Consider the following 21,457-nt stretch of genomic DNA (forward strand, 5'->3'; position numbering starts at 1 on the left):
GTGGAGGTTACGGGGAAAGGGACGAGCAGGAGAGAAGGAGAGAGAGAGAGAGAGAGAGAGAGAGAGAGAGAGAGAGAGAGAGCGCCCTCGATTCGTCTCCCTCCTTTTCTCGATGCGTGCCATTTCCAAACTGGCATTCGAGTTGCAGCCCCAGAAGGAGGGTGGGTGTCTCTGAGGTTGCTGCTGCTGCCGCCGCCGCCGCCGCCGCCTTGGGGAAAAGAGAGAGAAAGCTAGAGAGAGAGGGAAAGCGATCGAGCAAGAGCGAGCTGGCTCTTCGGGGGTTCGCCTCCTGTAATTCTAGCTGAGCGCGATCTGGGTTAAAAGTCGTGCAACTGTAGCCGGCTTGGCCGGGGTGTGCATGTGCAAAAGGGGGGTGGGGTGGGCGGCTGGGGGAGAGCGGAGGAAAGAAAAGGCGAGAGTGTGGGGCGGGGTGGGGGGGAGAGGGGGGAAAGAAGAAGAAGAAGAAGAAGAAGGGAGGACGCCGAGCCGGGCGCATTCCCCCTCCCGGGCGGCCCGCTTTGCAAACACTCCTCTCTCTCCCCCGCGTGCTCCTCTTCTGCCGCCGCCTGCCCTTTTTCCAACGGAGCGGAGGAACAGCGAACCGGCGGCTTGGAGGGCGAGCCGGCCACGGAGACGGAGCGGCGGAGGCAGCCGATCCCCGCCACAATGGTGCTGGACAAGGAGGACGGTAGGTGGCGGGTGCGGCGGGGTGGGCGAGAAGCAGCAGCAGCAGCAGAAGCGGCGGCGGCGGGGGGGGGGGAGCTGTGGCGAGGAGCGAGCGTGGCTCCCGCTTGCCCTTTCCACCCTCCGTGCCTTCCTCGCTGCTGCTGCTGCTGCTGTGCAGCTGGCAATAAGGCACCAGAGCCGCCCGAGCGGAGGGAGAGAGAGAGAGAGAGAGAGAGAGAGAGAGGCTGCCTCCGGGCGACGTGCGCGCGCGGGGCTGGCTGAGGGACATTTCTGCAAAGTGCACGGCCCGTCCCCTCGGCGCCTGTGCAAAGAAGAAGCCCGCGGCTTCTCTCTCTCGCTTTGCCCTCCCGCCTTCGGGGCTAGGTTTCCGAGGATTTGCCCGGGTGCTGCTATCTTGTCTCTCTCCCCCGTCACAGGACCCCGAAATTGTCATGTTGCGAAGGGAAGCCAGTCCCGTCCTTCCCTCCCGCCTGCTGCGTCTGCTTCTGCCACTTTCTTCTCCCGTCCCCGGATTAGCTCGCCTGTCCTTTAAAAACCCATTAGTTCCTCTCGCGAAATAATGTCGCCACCTTGCCTCGCTCTCTCTCCCCCGCCTCCTCTTATTGAGGAGAGCCGGCTTGGCTAAACGGCCTCGCCAAAAGGCTCCCGGGTGTTTTCAACGGGGAAACGGGGCTACTTTTAAATGTTCGAGAGAGCGCTTCTGAGGCCGAGCTGAGGGGCAAGGTGTGCGTGGAGAGGAGAGGGAGGGAGGGAGGGAGGAGAGTGGTAACTGCGTGCAAGTTTCGAAGAAGCGTGTGGTTATTGTCAAGACTTGCTGAGAATTCAGGCAGGGCTCACTTGGGGGTAGCGAGGGAAGGCCGGAGTTGGAGGCGAGAGTTAAAAAGACTATATAAGCTAATGAAAAGGGCAATTGCTGAGGAGGAGGAGGAAGGGACGTCGCCTCTGAAGAGACGGAGGGAGCTCTCCCAAGGGGTAAATAGGCTCCTGGAAATTGGCGTGTGTTGAGACTCAAGCGAGGATAAGTTAAGAACAGTGGCGTCTACTTAAGCAGTAATTTTAGCTGTCAGACTCGGCTGTAGCACTTTTTTGAGTTAACCATCTGAGGCGGCCTTTGTCCCAGTTGCACTTTAAAAACAACAACACAATAAAGTCATGGAGCAAAGCTTGAGCTTTCGTTTTCCCCCTCTCCCGCAAGAATATGTTGCTTTTTCTTTTTCTTTTTACAACAAAACTATTTGTCAGCACAAACCTAATAAAGCTTCTCTTGCTCGTTGCACAAGGATTACTGTTGGGTTGGGTTTTGGTTTTTTTTGAAAAACCTACGTGCTTCGTGAGAGTGCGTCCTTTTAAGTTTATGAGACAAATCTCTCTTCTGCTTTTGCAGCTGGGAAAAAAGATTGCTGGTACTGTATACTTCTCAGAATGCAGCATCCTTGGATGTCACTGCATCTCAACATGTGTTGGGTTGCTGTTTTTTGGGTTTTTTTAGGTGTGCACCTAAGGTTTCAAGGTGTACACCTAAAACATGTACAAGTGTTACTGTAAACAAACAGGTGTCCAAAAACCCATGTACAGCACAGACACATGAAAACCAGATTGGATGTGGCTCCTGTCTGAGGGTGAAATTTGCTTGCAAACTCATGAGAACATTAAGAAGAGTGCTGAATCAGGCCATTGGCCCACCTGGTCCAGCATCCTGCTCTCACAGTGGCCAGGCAGGAGAGTCCTCTCCCCTCCCATGGTTTCCTAGCCTAATATGTGAAACTGTTCTTTTAGTATGTGAGAGGGTCTGGCGCTGTACCATTTTTGCATGGCGCGTTCATGAGCAACCTTTTCCTCTCCTGAGTTTTCATTCGAAGCATCAGGGCATAAATATTCCCTCACAGAGCTTAGCTAGGGAGCACTGATGCTTTCCCTTTGCAGCACCGGTGTTTCAACACAGAGTTGCGCTCTCTCATAATTTCTCCTTAGTTACTCAGTTATAGGGCTGGAAAGGCTTTCTTCATTGGAGCTTACTTCCAAGTAAGAGGACATTACATTGCATCTTTAAGCATCAAAAGATGCTCAGGGCCATGAAAGAGAAATGCTGTCCTTAGATGTAAACTGATGTTTTGGCCTTGATAAAGTTATGGGAGGACATGAAGTTTGGGACATGAAGTCGTCATCCCATCCCATCCCCCCCCCCCATGAAAGTACTGTTAAAGTAGCATCCCTTTATGTGTTCTGCAAGAACATAATGGTAAGAGAAAAGTTTCATCCTCCTGCTTTGCATACACTTTCCATTTCCAAGGATGTATCTTCTGAGTAAAGCTTAATAAAATGGAAGCGCTGCCTTCTCTAACTGATGTACCCAGTTATGAAAGCTGAGAACCAACGATATAAACTGGGGCTGGGGGGGGGGGAGCGGGAGCACAATCCTGTGCCTGTTTCATGACTCTGCCTTAATACCAGAGGGCAGAACTTTGTGCACTTACAGAGGTTAACCCATCTATGGCTGTGCACTAATCAGGAGAGGAATCTGGCTGTCATACATTGAAAAATGCATGATAGTTAAAATTTATATGCTATTTGTAAGGCCATAGAGCAAGGCTGAGGGGCAAAGTAAATCAATCAATCAATCAATCAATCAAGCCCTAGCTCCTGGTTGCTAAAAGCTCTTAAAATTGTTATTACCAGGTAGGAATTAAATATCTTTTCATCTCTATGAGAGAAATGTGGCATATGTTTCTGTCCCCTGTACTGAGATCTCAATTCTTTTCAGGGTAGGTATGCCTAGTTGTCTATATGCCCAAATTGGAACTTTTGTTGCTATCATGTCCCCCGTCCCCCCACCAGCAGATATCTGAAACTTAAACACTGTTGTCTCAATCTTGTATTCTAGCAATTGAGGTTTTCCCTCCCAGTCATCAAAACTTAGGCCTCCGTCATAACAAATAATGGCTATATCTATGAACAAGTTCATTTAGGACTTGGGTCCCCATAGTAACTACATATGAATTTTAAAAAGCCTCCGCCTTGTCTATTCCCCTAAAGACAAAGATGTAAGAGGTTAACTAATGTCAGTATAATTAAGCAAGGTTAATTCATTGCTGTTTTGTTCCTGTGGGATTTTACTTGCATTTCCATCTGCTCTGGTTTTGATGGTGTGAACTGCACCAAATCATCCGAGTGATGTTGAAATGTTACAAATTTTGTTTTATTAGACAAAAAAAATGGGTCTTTTTTTTTCTTCATCCTTTTAAATAATAAGCTGGGTGACATTCTGTCCTCCCTGAACTTTTTTTTTTTTTTTGCCAAAGGGAGCCTTCCAGCCTATATCTGTTTAAATCTGATTGACGGGTCAAACAGCATGATGCTGCCTCCACAGAGGTAGTAAGGGAAGCAGGTGAGCTACTAGGAAAGACTGAGATCTAAGGAGAGTTTCCTAATGGGGGTATTTGGGTTCTTTCAAGTATTGCAGACATACTCATTAAACATAAGGAGCTCAGGGGCTGGAATGATGGTGGTGTAAGGAAGTGAAACTAGAAACATTGATTATCCAGACAGTTCTCAACAGCCCTCCTTCCAGGAGCTCTCACGAATGGCTGTATAAAAGGAAATAATGGGGATGGTAGTGAAGGTAAAGAGGAAATTAGAATGGGATGCACTTAAAAAGAAGAAATGTTAAGGAACAAACCCCTGATGAGAGGGATGTGGAGATCAGAGTAACAAACTGAAGCGGCGCCTGGGAAATTTTTCAGAATTGTTTGTAAGGAAGTTATTCCAGCAGAGAAATTTACGTCTGTTGAAATGTGTCTCAGAAATTAAGGGCAGAAGCTGCGAAAAGAAACTTGAAGGTTTGCCCCCCCCCTCCATTGGGGGTTTGCGTGCTGTTCTACACTAATATTTTTCTTTCTTCTTGATTGGGCTCCAGTTGTTGCTAATCTGCAAACATTAAAGGGAATGTCCTATTGCTACATTAAAAGTGAGAGAAGTGGAAGTTTTTATTGGCCTTTGGTATTCCTCTGTAAACCAAGGTGGAGAGATCGTGTTAATGATACTTTCAGGAAGTCTTGTTTATGGGCAGAAGGTCAAATTGTCACTTTACCTCTAACAGTCTTATCATTTCATCTCATAAAGTATCAGCAATTAAAAAAACCTAATAAAGTCAAATTCTGAAATAAGAGTTGTTCTCTTCAGAGTGGGTGTTGGACTGGCCATTAATATTATGGGCTGTCCTTTGACAAACTTTGGTTTTTGATATCTTCTAGGATATCTAGCAACACTAATGGTTTAAAAGCTGTTCTCTAGCTAGGAGAAGACTGCAGTGCACTGATTTTTTCTGTATTACTAAGATCTCTGCAGATCTAGTTCTGAAGCAGGAGAGGAGAACTGGCTTCATATTTATTTTATTTTTAAATTTTCTATCCCACCTTTGGAAGCATAGAGTTTGCACAGTTGCTGTTCTTTCAAATCTGATATTTTTCGTCAGTGTTTTTCGCAAATGCTCATTTTTTGTATAAGTAACTTGTTAATTAACATCCAGGCAAAAGTCTATTTCTGTGGGATAGGACTCAATAATATTCCAAATACGTGAAAGGACAAGAAGACAAAACTGTCACAGTCTTGATTTGATGTCTCCTGGCACCATGTCAAGTTGTGTCAGTGAGGTACCATCACGTCCTATAAGTCCAGAGTGATCTGATGTGATTAGATTGATGCAATAGAATGTGATATTGAGGTAGTGATGGGGAATCTTATTTTAGGACAGAAGCAAAGGTCAAAAATTAGGGCTGAAGGAGCAGATTCTATGACCTGGAATGTATAGAACTCAAGTTATACTCATGTGGACTAGGTTACAACTGAATTTCATTTTCTTCATCTTTATTCCTTCTTGGGTGATTATGCCTGTTCAAACCAACTCAGTGCCAGGTGTAGATCCACGGTTGGATCAATAGGGACAGACTGCTTTTGAATTGCAAAGGATTCAAGTCCTGCTCACGGAGTCAATTCGGTGCAGAATAATATGACCCATTCTAACCTTGGTTTAACTGAAGGTGCTTCGGTTAATAATTTGAGGCTACAGTTTGGCCGAAGTTAAGCACTTTTCACTCATACTGATTTCAGGAGCAGAGATTTTAAAACAGGCTCTTCACTCTTCCATTGAGATCAAAGGGATTTTTAAAATGCTTAACTTTGGCTGGATCCTGTCCTTAGTTTATTAGCATTTTAGAGAGCATGGGCGGTGGGGGGGGGGGCGAGGATGCCAAACAGAATGAGTGGAGGAGGAGATGTTGAACTGGGTAAAATTAATAGATGGAATTGTGTTTGCATACTGCTTCTCACTGTAGTTTCAATTGAGGTTTAAAATAATGGGATGGGCTTAGGGGACATTTAAGTCTCCTGTTCCCATGAAATGTAATAACACTCTCTCTCTCTCTGTCTGTCTGTCTGTCTGGATATCTCTTAAATGATACTGCTGAAGGAAATCTGTGGTGGTATAAAGAGGGAAGCAGTGTTTCAAGAAACTTAAAATTTGATAGCTATTAAAGTTTAACAATGTGTTAGAGAAGTATTATATTTGCTTTTATGATTCATTTAAAAGAACCTCAAACAGGATGAAACCTGACAAAATAGATGCTGTGTATACTTTTTCAATTTGGCAAAAGTGATGCTTTCTGAGGGCATTTAAGGACCAGATCTAAAACTATGGATGCTTAGGATTGCTGGAAATGATAATGGCATGCCTTCTGAAAAGAAGTGCCTTTGGGATTGTGGCATTAAAATCCCACTGACAGTTGTGGCATTCATGCTATAGCATAAAAAAAATTCTCGTTTGCAGATGGGCAGTGGCCAAATGAGAAGGGAAGTTTTAAGTATTGAATGAAATGATTCTCTATGCAAAATGATCTATTTAACATCAAATACGTTCAAGGACTGTTAGGATTAAGCATTCAAAATGAAGGGGAAAGGCAAAGCCATTTGAGTTGAGGATAAGGAATCTAATTAAAATAGGTATTAAGGGTATCTGGCTTGAGCTTGCTATCGTGCTTTTAAAAGATGACTCTTGTATCTGTTGTAAAGTAGAGGGAGAAGTATAGCGGAAACTGGAATGAAATGTTTTCTGGGATTAAAAAGGCAGTTGGAAACTTGTTCTTTAGCACTGAGTACTTAAGAACCTCATCCTGTAAGTGTAACCCTTATTTCTTGTGATAGAAAAATCTGAACGCTTCTTCTGAGAGTACGTTTTATGTGTGCAACTAAGGAGCGTTTCGGTTCAGATTTTGGTTTCAGCACCAGCAGTGTAAACTATCATAGTGAGACAATATGGAAAGAATGAATTGCAGACGAGAACCAGCTAGTAAAGGATTCCCCATCTTCATCATATCTAGGTGTTACTAGTGAAAAAATCATGGGTAGAAGGTCTCCCCCTGTATCCAAGAGTTCAAGTTTTAGATGAAAGCATATTGATGTGAATATTGTAGCTTGTGTTCAGTGTTGTGTCAAAATGTCAAAGTGGGGTGTGTTTTAGAAATAAACAAAGTGATTTTACAGAGGAAGCTGCCAGAACGGCTTTCAAACATAGAAATATAACATGACTGTAGGATTAGGGTGGAAGAGTCATATATATATTATTCAGATGATAAAGTCTTTTGCATAATGACTTACCACCTAATTTTTTTGTGGGAATCCATGCATGTGAAATAGCACCCATGCACACCCACACATGTAAGACTACAAAAAGTTATTTCACACTGTATATTAAAACAACAGCCCGAGGGTGTTTTACTATCTCAATAAAGTGAGAGGGGGAAATGGGGGGGGGGGAATCTGCCCTGAAACGCCTATCTACTACAGTGTACAGAACTGTGTTTCTGAATGATAGACTATGACCTGCTAGCAGCAACCAGTTATTTCAAAGTAAGCAGGAGAGAAAGAGAAGTGTGTTTGGGGGGGGGTGTCTAAGTACGATTAATAATGCAGATGGTAGTTTACTGTACAGATATTAAGGATATTTTTTTCTCTCCTACTGAGCATCATATCAAAGGTGCACTCAATCAAATAAATGAACCAATGTAATGAAAATGGAGAGCATCAAAACGACAAAGTTAATAGAAACGCAACGTAGTTGGTGCTCTCTGGTTATAGCGCACACGGTGCTGCAGGTGGTGCTGCTGAGCTGGAAAGCTTTAAATTCTCCATTAAAACCTGACAGAAGAATAAGCGGGTGTCCCTGGGAAATGAGTGCATTTATTCAGCAGCAAGGGTGCAAAGCTCACACAAATGGAGAAGCAGAGGCAGCAGTAGCTAGGCTCAGATATTTTTCTCCCCCTCCTCCCTCTCTTTGAGTGTAATTTTAGATTGAGATTCAGCTTAAATCCAAGGGGAAAACACTTTATAAGGCTGAAAGCTGTATAGTTGCAACAGCCAAGGTTATGGGCTATCAAATGCAATTACATTAAAACAGATTATACTGTGCAAATTGAGCCATTTAGAAGGTGAGAACCAAAGAAACAGCTCTGACCCCCCCTTTTTTTCTAAATTGCAGTTTTAGTTCCTTGCAATTCCAAGGTACGAAAGTAGGTGAGACTGCTTTTGTATCTGCAAAGTGCTTCATTTTTGAAGGTAATTCTAACTGAGTGCAATCTAGGTTAAAAGCTGGACAACTGGATAATTAGAGCTCTCTCACTGCTAGAGGACAATCAGCCGTACGTGGCAGCTCATCTTGGCTCCCACGTAGACTAGCTCTTTTCTGCCTTGAGTGGAGGCTATTGGAGACAGAGCATCTGCACCCCGACTTCCTCTGAACCCTGAGATGATGGTGCTGGACAAGGAGGACGGTAGGTGAGCTGAGATTTTGTGGGCATCACTCAGCATATTCACGTATGCTGCTTACATGCAGCGAATGAACCTTAAGCGTGCTTTAGTCTCCTGTCTCCCATTCATTTTATGACCCTGTCTGATAGAACAGCTTGCTCCCTCCTCTGCTCCGGCTGATCGGCAAAGGGGGGAAGCAACTCACGCTGCTTTACTTTTGGTTCTAGTGAAGGCTAACAAGTTAAAAACTGTTTAATTTTAAAATAACTGTGGGAGGGTCCCCCCCCCCTTACTGACAGCATCTTGCCACCCTGCTTGCTGAATTTATTTTTGTCATCTTAGTGTAGTTTCTCCCTCTTTCCCCCCCCTCTCGTTTGCTACTTGAGAGAGTATTCAGAACTCTGCATCTCTAAATGCCTCTTTCTCTGTAGCTATAAGCTTAATAATTACAGTTGTGAATGCAGCTACTAAATGGCTCTTGGAACAAACATTTTGGTAGGAAAGAGTTGATTTCTTTAAACATAAATGTGTGTATGTGTGTGTGTTTGGGAACTCCTCCTGTTTTAATTTCTGAGGCTAACTTATCCCTTGCAAAGAGTAAATGAATAGCATACAAGTACAGCAAAGGGTTCAAAGGCAGATGTGGCATAGTTGTGTGTGACTGTGAAATGACTTGCGAGATGCAACTTAACACTGGTGGTTTCTAGGAAAAGTACGGTAAGTGAGAAAGACATGCTGTTTACAAGCATTGTTTGTGTGTGTGATATATCTGCTTCAGCTAGTCTTGGTGTGCCTGAGATACAGATTATCGTTGGTCAAGTTTAAGGGTAGCGTATGAAATGTTGAGCTTGGAATGCGAAGGGGCAGCTAGTAAGTTAAAAGAAGTGTGAGAGTTCAGAATCCTCCCTCCCCTCTACTGTTCATTTCATTTTCTCAAAAATGACACAAAGTGAACTAGAACATGCTTCCAGGGAGAAGTTGTGCGTTAGGTTAAATATTAGTTCTGCATATGGTGGTTTCATTTAAGCACGTTGTCTCCTGCGTTTACCAAGTGACAGCAGAAAGTATCTGCTATCTGTTTCTGCTATCTGTTGCTGAATAGCATGTATGTTGGTTGGGGTATGTGTTAGGGTATCAATGGGGAGAGGGTGAAAAAAAAATCCCACACTGGATATGGCCAGGTTTTCAGTGTGGAGATCAGCAGCAGCAGCATTATTTTACTTTTCCAGCCCGCTTAGGATGATAAATAATGTTGCTGTTGAAGAAAGTGCTCAACATAACTTTTCATGCAGTTGGTGTATTATTTAAGGCAGCTCTGAATATTAAAACAAAGCAGTGTTGATTGCATAAGGTTGCTATTTACAACATTGGCTAGCTCAGTTTTTTTTAAAGGCAGCAGTCTTACACAAGCATCTGGGAATACGTCCCGTTGAACTTGCTGGAGCTTCTTTCTGACATGCATAGGATTGCACCATTCATGTCTCTTTTATCAAAGGTAAGTTAACACGAGAGTGGGGTGGGACAGAGATAAAGCAACACGCTTGCATTTAAGAAAATTGTTAATGCACTGATGTGTTTCAGGATGACAGAAGTTCTTTGAAATTTTGTGTCTGCCCATAGATCATTTAGGTCTTTCTCCTTGGCATGTAGTGGGGTGTACCTAATTTGGATGCTGGGAGCCCCCCTGAAAAGTATTGCAGTATTTAATGCATACACTTTTGATCTGCTTTATATAAGTTTAACAGTGCAATGCTTTACATCGGTGCAGTCCTATGCATATCTATTTAGAAGAGAGTTCCACAGAGTTCAGTGAGACGTACTCTCAGGAAAGTATGCAACCTTACTGTATTTTTATAACTCCTTTGATGTTTATATAAGTGTATTACAATGTCTCTAAAATTCTTAGTTTGAGCTGTCAGTCATATGCACGAGTAAAAGCTGCCATCTAAAATTTTGTATTAACCGGACATGTGTGATGGCAGAAGTTTTTCTACCAGTTCTGTTTGACTTTATGAAAATGCCCTGGTGCTTAAAAAGTAAGTCGTCCAACAACATTTGTTCTAGCCTCTTTTCAATAATCAGTAGATACAGCTTCAAATAACAAAGTGGTTTAAAATTATGAACAAAATAGTTATTTAGTATAGATTAGTGTAGGTTAGAGATAGCAGTTTTGCAGAGAGAGTTAAAAGTGGTATCACTCATTTTTGTTAAGCACCCCAGAAACTCCACTTACTTCTTTTGTCGCGGTGTTGCTTTTGGTTGAAGAGGTGTTTCAGGTATTTGAAGCACTGCAAAACCTGCAAATCCTGTTTCCTGGAGCCAGTAAGGGATGAGTGCACACACCACAGGCAACAGCATCTCTATCAGACCACTCTTTTTCCCCTGAAAAAACTGGCAGAATTAGCAAAGGTATTTCAAAGTGCTTGCTGATGTTAGACACTTGCTGAATGAACATTGTTGTCGTTGTTCTGTTCCAGCTTCTACTAATCTAGCAGTTCGAAAGCATACCAGTGCAAGTAGATAAATAGGTACTGCTGCATTGGGAAGGTAAATGGTGTTTCCGTAGGCTCTGGCTTCCGTTGCATCAGAAGCGGTTTAGTCAGGCTGGCCATATGACCCGGAAAGCTGTCTGTGGACAAATGCCGGCTCCCACGGCCTGAAGCAAGATAAGCGCCACATCCCATAGTCGCCCTTGACTGGACTTAACTGTCCAGGGGTCCTTTACCTTTTTACCTATTGTTGTTCATGGAACAGATGGTGTGTGTATATATATATATATATATATATATATATATATATATATCAATCACGTAACAAATTTAGTTACATGAGAGTAAGCTCTGCATACATAAGGAAGCACATCATAAGAGTACTGAGGTTGCAATGCTATGCACACTTACTGAAGAGTAAGCTCAATGAAAGCAGTGCATAAATTATGCTGTTGGCTTATAATTCTAAACGTTATTATTAGAAAGGAAGGTTCATTGTAGCCTATGTGTCTTGCTTCCAAGTACACATGATTAGGATCAGGCCCAAACCTCCATGTGAGTAAGAAATATTTGGCAGGCTGACCTTATTTTTTTACTCATCCACAATAACTGTACTAATTTCTTTGTTTCCCTTCAGAGTTTCAAGTGTTCAGATGAAAGCAACATCTTCTATGGTTGGAGTTTCTTGTTGTTTCTTTTAGTTCAAACTTAGTTGAAGGTGTTGCACCGTTGAGACGGAGTTTGGTATCAAAGCCAAAAAAATATATTTCATGACATGATGGTCTTTCTGAAATCAATAGGACTTGCATAACAGTGCCTGAGATCTCTGCTAGATTTTTTGGGTGGTGGTGTAATCTAATTAATACATGAAGGAAAACAAAATGAAGTTATGTGCAGGAATTTAGAAACATTGTTTCATATGTAAAAGGGGTAAGTGAGGAGTGCAGTTCAGAAATAATAGAACTCCCACCCCACTCCAGCCGCCAAATTAAATAACCACATATCAAGTTAAACTCAAGTGCTTTGATAAATCTGTTTTAAAACCATTCCTTAATAAAGGAACTTTGACAGTTACTCTGCCTCTACTACCTAGTTTGATTTGCTGATAGCCTTGGACCACATTGTTTACATATTTTTTTTTTGAGGAGGGGGGAGTTTGCCGGAAGCTGGATACTTGGAGTAATGAATATCAAATAATTTTTAGAGGAACGGGCAGGTTAACTGCTTTTGCAATCCTTTACAAAATACTTATTTTACAATATGGTGCAAACCTCTACACCTGTTAATACCACGAAGAGAATGAAATAGCAGAAACCTGAACTGCAAAGAAAGATCAAACCCTGAAGCTGCCCAGTCCCTGTTTGTATATAAGGTCTGATGGGTGAGGGAAGTCAAATGAGATGGTCATTCAAAAAGCTGGTCAACAGCTTAGATCAAATGGTCACCATGACAGTGAATATATTTGGAATTCATTTAAATTTGGTATTTATATTTGAATTTTGCTCCTAAATGGAGTCTCCAGAACTTTAAATAAAATTCCAAATTTACCGTATTGGCCTGAATATAAGCCTCACTTTTTTTTTCCAAATTCTGACCGTCAGAAAGTTAAAGTAACGGCTTAAATTTGCGACCTTACAAAAATTGGCTTTTACGATTTCGCTGCTGAAACAAACATACGGTAAAATGGAATGGGTGTGAGTGCCTGTGGAATTTTAAGGCAGAGGCTTATATTTGGGTATTGTCTTTTTTCTCCCCCCCCCCCTTGAATTTTAAAGGTGCGGCTTATATTCGGGCCAATACGGTACATGAATTCCAAATATATTCACCTGTCATGAGACGTAAGCATATCCCCCAAAATCACTTCATCAGGAGCATAAACTTTTGCAAAAGATAGCTCAGTGGTTAGAGCATGAAACCTTTAATTTCAGGGTCATAGGTTAGAGCCCCACGTTGGGCAAATGATTCCTGCATTGCAGGGGTTAGACTAGAAGGCCCTAGTGGTCCCTTCCAACTCTACAATTCTATGATTCTGTGAAAAGCACTATTTATACCTAATCTCCAAATCCTGTATTTGAGTTTAAGATCCTAGTGTTTGAATCTTCAGATGGAAAATTCAGCCTTTGCATGTAGATTTCAGTTTGATGCTTCTAATTCATTTCATTTTGGAGTTGCAGAAGGCATAAATCGCTGGTGTTACTTAGGCGTACTATTTAGTTAGCACTGTGTTTTTCTTAAATGGTTTGTTTTTTTAAAAAAAGTAAAAGTAACAATATGTAAAGGAGAGTAGATACGGATGAAGGTTGTTAGCAGTTGGAAACATCGGCCAGTTATAGAGCAAGACATTGATCAGCATATTGTAGCATCCATAGCTCTTGAACAGAACAAAGGTCACAGTAGCAGGAAGCATCAAGATTAGTTAGAGAACTCCAGGCACTTGACGTTGGGGTAGATTTCTCTAATAATAGTGAAAGTCAAAGCTTGCAGATAAATTGATCAAGAAGGGACAATCCACTTGATGTAAGATACCATTAGCAGCACACTTACGGGCATTTAAGAAGGCACTTACAGAGTAAAAACAAACCTGAAGTGGGGTGTTGACGGTATTGAAATGTGGGAATGGGAGATATCTGGTGTATTGATAGTGAAGAAATGGATGAGGGGGGAAAGCAAGTGACTCACTCTAAAATGTCACCTTAAGCACCACTCTGACTGCTTTCTACTTTGAGAAAACGATATGCATGTGCAACATTATGGAGCCATTGAACAGGCACTTCTGTATATTGTGCGTCCCACCAGTCCTCCTATAATGATAAATCTCTTTGCCTTGGAATAGATGCATTTCCAGGATATCTCCTGGTAAAAGTTATCTGTAATTACCTGCGGCAAATTGCAAAAAGAATTAGAAATACATTGCTGCCGAGGGACTCTGTAATGTACCTAGTTCAGAAAATTATGCAGTCTACTAGGAAGAATGAAGATACCTTGTTAAAAATGAGTGTTAAGAGTATCAGTTTATTAATTGTATTTATCATTGGCAATGCCAGAAAAGAAAAGAGAAAAGAAAAGGTAGTTTTAGCAGCGGTAAAAGCAGAAATAGATAAGTTTGTCGTTCTAGTATAGCATAAAGGAACGCCACCAAAACATCTCGCTTATGTAGTGGTAGTAACATCACAACTTCTTAGAAGAACACACAATTCAGTTTAATCACTAAATATTGGGGATTCTCACATGTCAAACTGGTAGTACTGGTTTAAAAGTAATTCTTGGTTTAAAAGTAAAAGTCAACCTAACATGAGTGAACAAGGCTGATGGCACATGTCTGAATGTAATAAACTGAATAGTTGTATGTGATTAAAAACATAGCTATTTTGGGTTCCCACCCTAAGTACAGCGCTGTCTTTTTAGAACAACAGTCTTAGAACAGGCAGTTCAAATGTATGAAGCATACAGTATGTCTGGACAGAAATTTATTCCTCAGGGTCTTGAGTCAGTGGTACTTTAACCAATCTATTTTCTCCACCCAAAAGGAAAATGAGGTGTTCTAAGAGCCATAACAATGAATACAGGTGACAGCAGAGAGCCTGGACCATCCACTGGACAGAGAATTTGCTTTGTAAGACCTGGGTTCAAAGCACAACTTTGCCACAGGTTTCCTAGGTTACAGTGAGCAAGTAAATATTTTCTGTCTCATACTCTAAATATTGGAATATTCAGAGAGTGGTTGTGAGGAAGAGTGAGCTTAAATTTGTCAAGTGCTTGGCATGCCATTGAAAAGATTGATTGGAATAGACTTTCCTTTATTTTAAGGTAACATCAAGGCTGTAATCCTGTGATTATGGGCTATGATTAAGGTTCATCTGAATCAACGGCAATTGCATGCGTGTGGCTGTTGTAGGATGTCAGCCGTCATTTGACTGGCTATGCTTGCAAACCCAGTTCCTAGAACTTTTCTAGAGAACAAACACATAATAAATAAAACCTGAGGTTGGATCCCTCCTTCAAGTTGTGCTCTTAATTCCCAGATGTTGCTGTTGGGATCAGCTTGGATACTCTGTTTTAGCATTAATCACTGGAGAAGGGGGATGAATGTGTATGAAAAGTATGCACTTAAAGGTTTACTTTTAACTGTAGTATGGAAGAATCTTTGAAATGCAGGGATATAGACACTATCTTTCTATGGACTTGCATTCAGTGTTCATGTTGCACTCACAAGAGATGATAAAATATCAATCTCTTTGCTGTAGCAGCTCTTATGAAACAGTGGAACTACAGAATCTTCAAAAAATGTTCCTTTTAAGAGCAGTACATTATTAATAAAGTAGTCCATTAGGTCTGGTGATAAAGGGTCAGAGAGTCTGAAATATCTGTCTCTCAAATGGTTAAGGAATTTATCACGGTTGGAGGATTAATTGATTTCATTTGGGAAGCATTTTAGGTCTTCACATTTCAAGTTCAGAGGTAGCTGTGCTCTGTAAATGTGACTTTCCTACTGGAAGGTCTTGTTTAATCCACATCAGATCATAAATTTGATTCACCCCCCACCTCCCAGTGCAAGCGCGCCTCTGACTTGGACTGAACATTTGTATATTCATTAATCTGTATCCTTCCAGCTATCTTCCAAGGAGATCAGCATGGTGTTTTAGTCCTTCAACCACCCGGTGGGGCAACTGAGGCTACGTGAATCCACCCAGAAAGTGCCGGGATCTTGAGGCTGGGTTCCCACATTCAAGAGTACTGTTTAATCTACTTGCACCAAACACTTGCGCAACACTTTAAAATAGTTAGATGATGGAAAGAGCACCATTATAACCTCCAGGTGAGATTTCAGTATGGAATTTGAAGTTAACAAGACTGATGTTAGTAAAGTTGGCAGTGTGTACGTAAATTAATTTCAGCCGCTTTTGGGCTTGCAAACAGCAACAAGAAACAGTTAGTGGCTGTGTTTGTACATAAAGCATTCATTTATTGTGTTTGGAAAAAGTCACAATACCCCTGCTAGTCCCACCCTCTCTCTTCTCAGATGTGGCTACAAAGAGGAATTCTGAAGTTGTTGCGTTTAAAACAGTTTGTTGCACCTGAACCCAATCAACATAGGTAGTATTAATTATGGCTTGCTGAAATAAGTCAGCTTCAACCATGGTTATGAAGCCGGTTTCTTGAAACCCATGGTTGAAGCTGACTTGTTTCAACAAATGATATGTAAGATCAACCACAGACAGGACATTGTAAACAGTGGTTAAATGAAATCAGAAATGAGAACTTCCGACTGAAAGCTGCATTGGAGGAGGAGATGGGAGAAGACGTGCATGGACTGAGGATCACCTAGGCTCAGTCCTCTCACAATAATCCGTAGTCGACCATAATGTCCAGACACAGCCAGTGTCTGTTGTGGGTGCAAGTGCTGTTATTCATTTCAGGTCTGCAAGTACCTGTCAGCATTGTTATTTCCCATATCTATTAGGTTAATATTATTGTCCTCCTTTCTTCTTCGAAGACACATCCTGAGATTATTTTTTATCCACTTGGCTCAAGAAATTCTATCAAGAATAGCACTAGGCAGTACTGACGCATAATTGAATAGGTTTTAAAAAACAAAAACACTTGATTTATTCCTGGACAGTGTTGAAAGGTATGGCTCAAAGTCACTGAAAAGAAGGGGTTTGGTAGAGCAATTCTTTGTTCTGTACTTCCTTGAGCTGGATTTTCTCTTCTTAAAAAGATTGATACTTATATGCTTAAAGTGAAAGAGATTGGATGTGAAGTATGTGAGCGGCTACCTTCGTGTCTTCCGTGGAATGATCAAGAGCTGCGATCTCACAAGCTGTGTTCAGTTTGGACGGAAGAAACAGAAACATATTGCAGTGGACTTGATTTCTAATAAATAAAAGCAAGTATAATGAGTGTGTAACTGGGAAGGAAGATAAAGGCAGCCATGCTTTAAATTGTTAATGACGGTGCCAATGGCTGCAGCTTTACCACAGCTGTTTAAATTGATCAATTTTGTTTAGGCAGTAGCCCGGCGTGCAGCCCTTTCAAGGGAGCTCCAAGATATTTTTAAAGACAAATCTGGATCTTATTAAATGGGCTTTTTAAAGGTCTGGAGTGCCAATATTGCGGATTATTTTTAAGGGTGGATTTGCTTTCTATTGTCACAATTCCGACAGGCGCGCATTCTCTGTGTAACACCTCTAAGCCTCGGGCTCCTAATAAAACCACAGTTTTGAAACCACTTAACAATTAAAGTACCAGGATTGTTTGTGAGTGGATTCCGGACTGCAGCCCTAAAGAGTTCCACTTGTTAATTTTTAACTAATGACACGTAATCAAAATGGTGGAATGGAACACCAGCACGAAATACGCCACTGCTTTGCCATGAGTTCTTGGCAGGCTTTTATTGACAGACTGGGCAGGGAGGGGGAAAAGTGTATATATTCCAAGATTGTGGATGGCCCTTTAATAATACTTAGCATTTATATAGCAGTTAAGAGTGTTCAAATCACTTTTCCGATATTGTAATATTTGCAGCAACCGTGTAAAGCCACAAGGACCCCCATATGCTAACTCCAGGTGTGAGGACTCCCTAGCAAAATACCACAGCAGGCTTACCCACAGCGAGAGGCAGAAGCGCCACAATTTGTGCCAAATGACTGTGAGCTGCCTGCTGTTCTAAATTTCACGCAGTTCCCTAGTGTCGCTGCAGGGCACTGTGGGACATTTAAAATGGCAGGCAGCTTCCCAGATCCAGCTGCTGGCACAAAGTTAGCCCACAGCTGAGAGAACAGGCATGTAGGAAGGCTCAACCTCAGTGACAGTGCCCCAACCCCCCTCTGGTCTGTGGGCCTCAGCACCTGCCTGAGGGTTCCAGATGCTGCACCCGGCCCTGAAGGTAGAGGTTAGAGATGGAAAATGTGATGGAGTGATTTGCTGAAGAACATCAAGTGAATTAATGGCAGAGATGAATTTGAGGTTCTGCTGCTTAGCCATTGTTCGATACTAGAGGTATTCTGGTAGGTGTTTACTAGCATTTGTTCCATACATCCATGCTCAGTAAGTGCCAGATTTGTGTGTTCAGCCACGCTACCTATTTTTGAAAAGTTCATCTGCAGCGAGTACAAACAATTGTGGTAATCGGGACTTTTGTTGCTATTGGTCTGTATTCGTGGGTGGGGGACTACTGAACTCTAATATGCAATGGCACCTACTCAGCTCAATGCTCTTTGGTTGAAGGTTGAATAAGTGATTGAAGGTTTTTGCAATGGCACCAAAGGCTGGCAAAACCTATCCAGTTGTTGTTGTTGTTTAGTCGTTTAGTCGTGTCCGACTCTTCGTGACCCCATGGACCAGAGCACGCCAGGCACTTCTGTCCTCCACTGCCTCCCTCAGTTTGGCCAAACTCATGCTGGTAGCTTCAAGAACACCATCCAACCATCTCATTCTCTGTCGTCCCCTTCTCCTTGTGCCCTCCATCTTTCCCAACATCAGGGTCTTTTCCAGGGAGTCTTCTCTTCTCATGAGGTGGCCAAAGTATTGGAGCCTCAGCTTCACGATCTGTCCAGTAGCTCAGAGGAAAATGAGCCTTGTTTGAGCACTAGTTATTCCTTGGCCCCTATAATGTGTTTATAGTTGCGTAAGCTTAAGATGAATCTGATTTCTTTCTCTTTTTTTAAAAAAATTATCCTTTGAAAGGAAAATGGTTTCTATAAATATTCTGCTATAGATATGAAGCCAACAGTGGGCAGCCGCCTTACACCTTTTGACCTGTCTGCAAAGAACAGAGCTCTTCTCTGCAAAGGACTCCTTGATGTCTGTTTTTACTCTGTGCCCTTCCATTCATTTGCCTATACAAAGCAATAAAGGGTAAAACTAAAGTAACATAAATTGGTCTGTCTTCCTGAATCCATGTCTCGCTAATGTACCCAGATTAACTCAACTGTAAATTGTCTCCTTTGGATGTCGTGTCTTGCTGAAAGTTTCCTATATGATTCATGATTTGAATTGCTTTTAACAGCTATTGGCTAAGCAATATGGTAAATGTACAAGGTGATGCAATTGGCATTAGTGAGAGAGAGAGAGAGAGGATGCACAGGAGCATGTAATGCAGTCAATACTACATTAACTACTGATGCCCAATTACAGAAACTGGAAGAGTGGCTTTTAGGAGCATTAGGACTTGCAGAAGAGCTGAGATCACCTGCCGCTCCTTGCCTAAAAGCTTCACCCTTTATGCGCTGGGATCAAAGCAAACATTCAGTTGCTATTTTGTCGTGCACAGCAACAAAGGGGCGTGTGGGGAGGGGGCGGTTCTTGTTCTTTTCCTTGCCTAAAAAGAAGTGTCACACAGATGCTTTTAATGCATGTAAATTCATGTCTTCGTTTTTCAAGATTTTGCTCTCCCATCTCCTGGGGGAGAGGCCCTATTTGAATAAAGACTTTAACCACCACTGCTCTAACTAGTTCTGTTGCTCTGTGCCTTTGTCACTGAAAGACGTACTCTACCTCTCCCCCCCCCTTCTTCTTTTTTTGTCTTTAGTGAATTAGACGGAGCAGAATTCATCCTCCCCACCCCGTATGGTTTCTGCACTTTCTCTAATCCCAACCTGATTGTTTGAGAGGCGAGGTGCCTTAAGTCGCTAGAAAGCATTCTAAATATAGAGAGATGATGGCTTCATTTCCACTGAGGTGGTAAACCTGAGATTCAACTGTACTGCTTCAAACTGCAGTTGTGGACTCGCACAATTGAAAGTGCTTCTACACACAAAATCAGTCAATAAAAATCCCAGCATGTCAGGGAGAAGGGTAGGTTAGATGCTTCCACCATGCCAGTTTCCCTGGGGGAGGGGTTTGGGGGGCCCTTCAGGTTGGTGTTTTATTGAGGCTGCATTCGGCAACATGTTATTGACAATACTAGGGCTAATACTACATTAGCAGTGGATTTAACCTATGTTATTAGTTATTCTATGATGATTTACCAACGCTACCACAGGATTTATGTCAGGAGGGGTTGCAGCATAACAAAAGCAGGGATTTTAGCAGGAAGTTACAGGATATCTGCCCCAACAGCATCATGAGTGTAAATCTTCATAGATGTGCAGGATAGATAGATAGATAGATAGATAGATAGATAGATAGATACAGTGGTACCTCTGGTTGCGGACAGGATCCATTCTGGAGCTCTGGTTGGATCCTGAGGTTTTTGCAACTGGAGGTGTCCTGCGCATGTGTGCGGCGTGGTAGAGCGCTTATGTGCATATGGCATATGGAAGGCTAGGGTGAAACAAGTTGTTTGGGATAGCTAGAGTTCAACTGGTTGAGTAGAGTACAACAGATAAATGCTTTAAGCTCTTGGGGCATCTAAGAAGGAGCAACTGAAGCCCATACTTTAAAGATACAAAGTTTTGACACCTAGAGTTCAAATTCCATGCTGTAACTCTCAAATATTATTTTTCACTGTTTTTAGTCTAAAAGTAATTTGCAATATTTAGCTCATCCTTGAGAAATACAATGTGATTCCAGTTTTACAGATGAGAGGAATGGAGATTGATGCTTGTCTAGGAACTGTTCAGTGGAGTTAATGACTGAACTCTTATTTGAACTTCATGTTGATAGGACAGAGTGCAGTGCTATCTACTGGACCATTGTATGTGGCAATTTAGAAGAAATAAGGAGAGGATGTAAGCCAGTGGTCAGTGTGCAATGCAGATTCTTAACTTCCACCTCTTGTTTCATGTCAAAAGGTAATGACATATGCGAATAATTTTATAATTAGGCACAAGTCAAGCACAAGGAATTATTAAAGCCACTGGGGGCTTGAAAGGGTCTAACTTTGAAATTGTAGTAGTGCAGAGTGAAAGGTTTGTATTGTAATGTTTAGTGAAATAAGTTTAGTAGAATGAAGAATGCCAAGACTGAGGGCTCATAGACATCATGACCACTACACAGAAGTCAGTGGAAATAGCCTCCATGTTGCTGTGATATGCAGGGCAGCTGGGTTCTCCCTTCTCCGCCATGGTGTGGCAAATCGACCTGCATGTTAAAGCCACTGAGTAGATATCAAGTGGCCTCCATAGAGTGGTCTCTTTGGAACCCCCTCCTCTTCAGTATTGGACAGGCACCACCTATCTTATGTTTTCGGTGCCTCCTGAAGGCCTTTGTCTTCCAACAAACCTGTTAAGTTGATATCTTTTCCAGTCTGCATTACTACTAGAATTGTTTATACAATGTTTTATTGTTTTACCACTTGCTTTCTGCCTTGGGCTGCTTTGGAAGCAATGGAGGGATATAAATTTAGGATGGAGTTCAGCGTCATGTTGTGGAGAATGTGCCACCAGAACAAGCTTCGCTACTTTCCAGATGGAACAATCCTCGCCCCCCACATGCTGTTCTGGGTGTTTTTCCAACCCTCCTGATCCAATTTTAGGGTTTGGGAAAAGCCCTCATACAGAGCTTTTGTTGATGAGACTCAAAAGAAATAGTATTAAGAAATA

At 42.1% G+C, this 21,457-nt stretch overlaps 1 protein-coding gene across 6 annotated transcripts in view; it reads left to right on the forward strand.

Annotated features, from left to right (window-relative positions):
* Positions 1–419: 419 nt before the first annotated feature.
* LMO1 (LIM domain only 1) overlaps positions 420–21,457 on the forward strand; it is a 101,693-nt gene continuing 80,655 nt past the window's right edge. The window contains exon 1 of one of the 6 annotated variants that reach the window (XM_080975361.1): positions 420–688. In XM_080975361.1, the coding sequence (XP_080831487.1) occupies positions 667–688 (22 nt within the window). In that variant the 5' untranslated portion in view covers positions 420–666. Of the gene's footprint in view, positions 689–7,916; positions 8,512–8,927; positions 8,980–9,058; positions 9,202–9,859; positions 9,980–21,457 lie in introns of those variants that run through there. The other 5 variants (XM_080975360.1, XM_080975357.1, XM_080975356.1 and 2 more) reach the window with 5 other exon arrangements.

This window comes from Podarcis pityusensis (assembly GCF_964106645.2).
Source record: "Podarcis pityusensis genome assembly, chromosome: 1".
NCBI lineage: Eukaryota > Metazoa > Chordata > Lepidosauria > Squamata > Lacertidae > Podarcis > Podarcis pityusensis.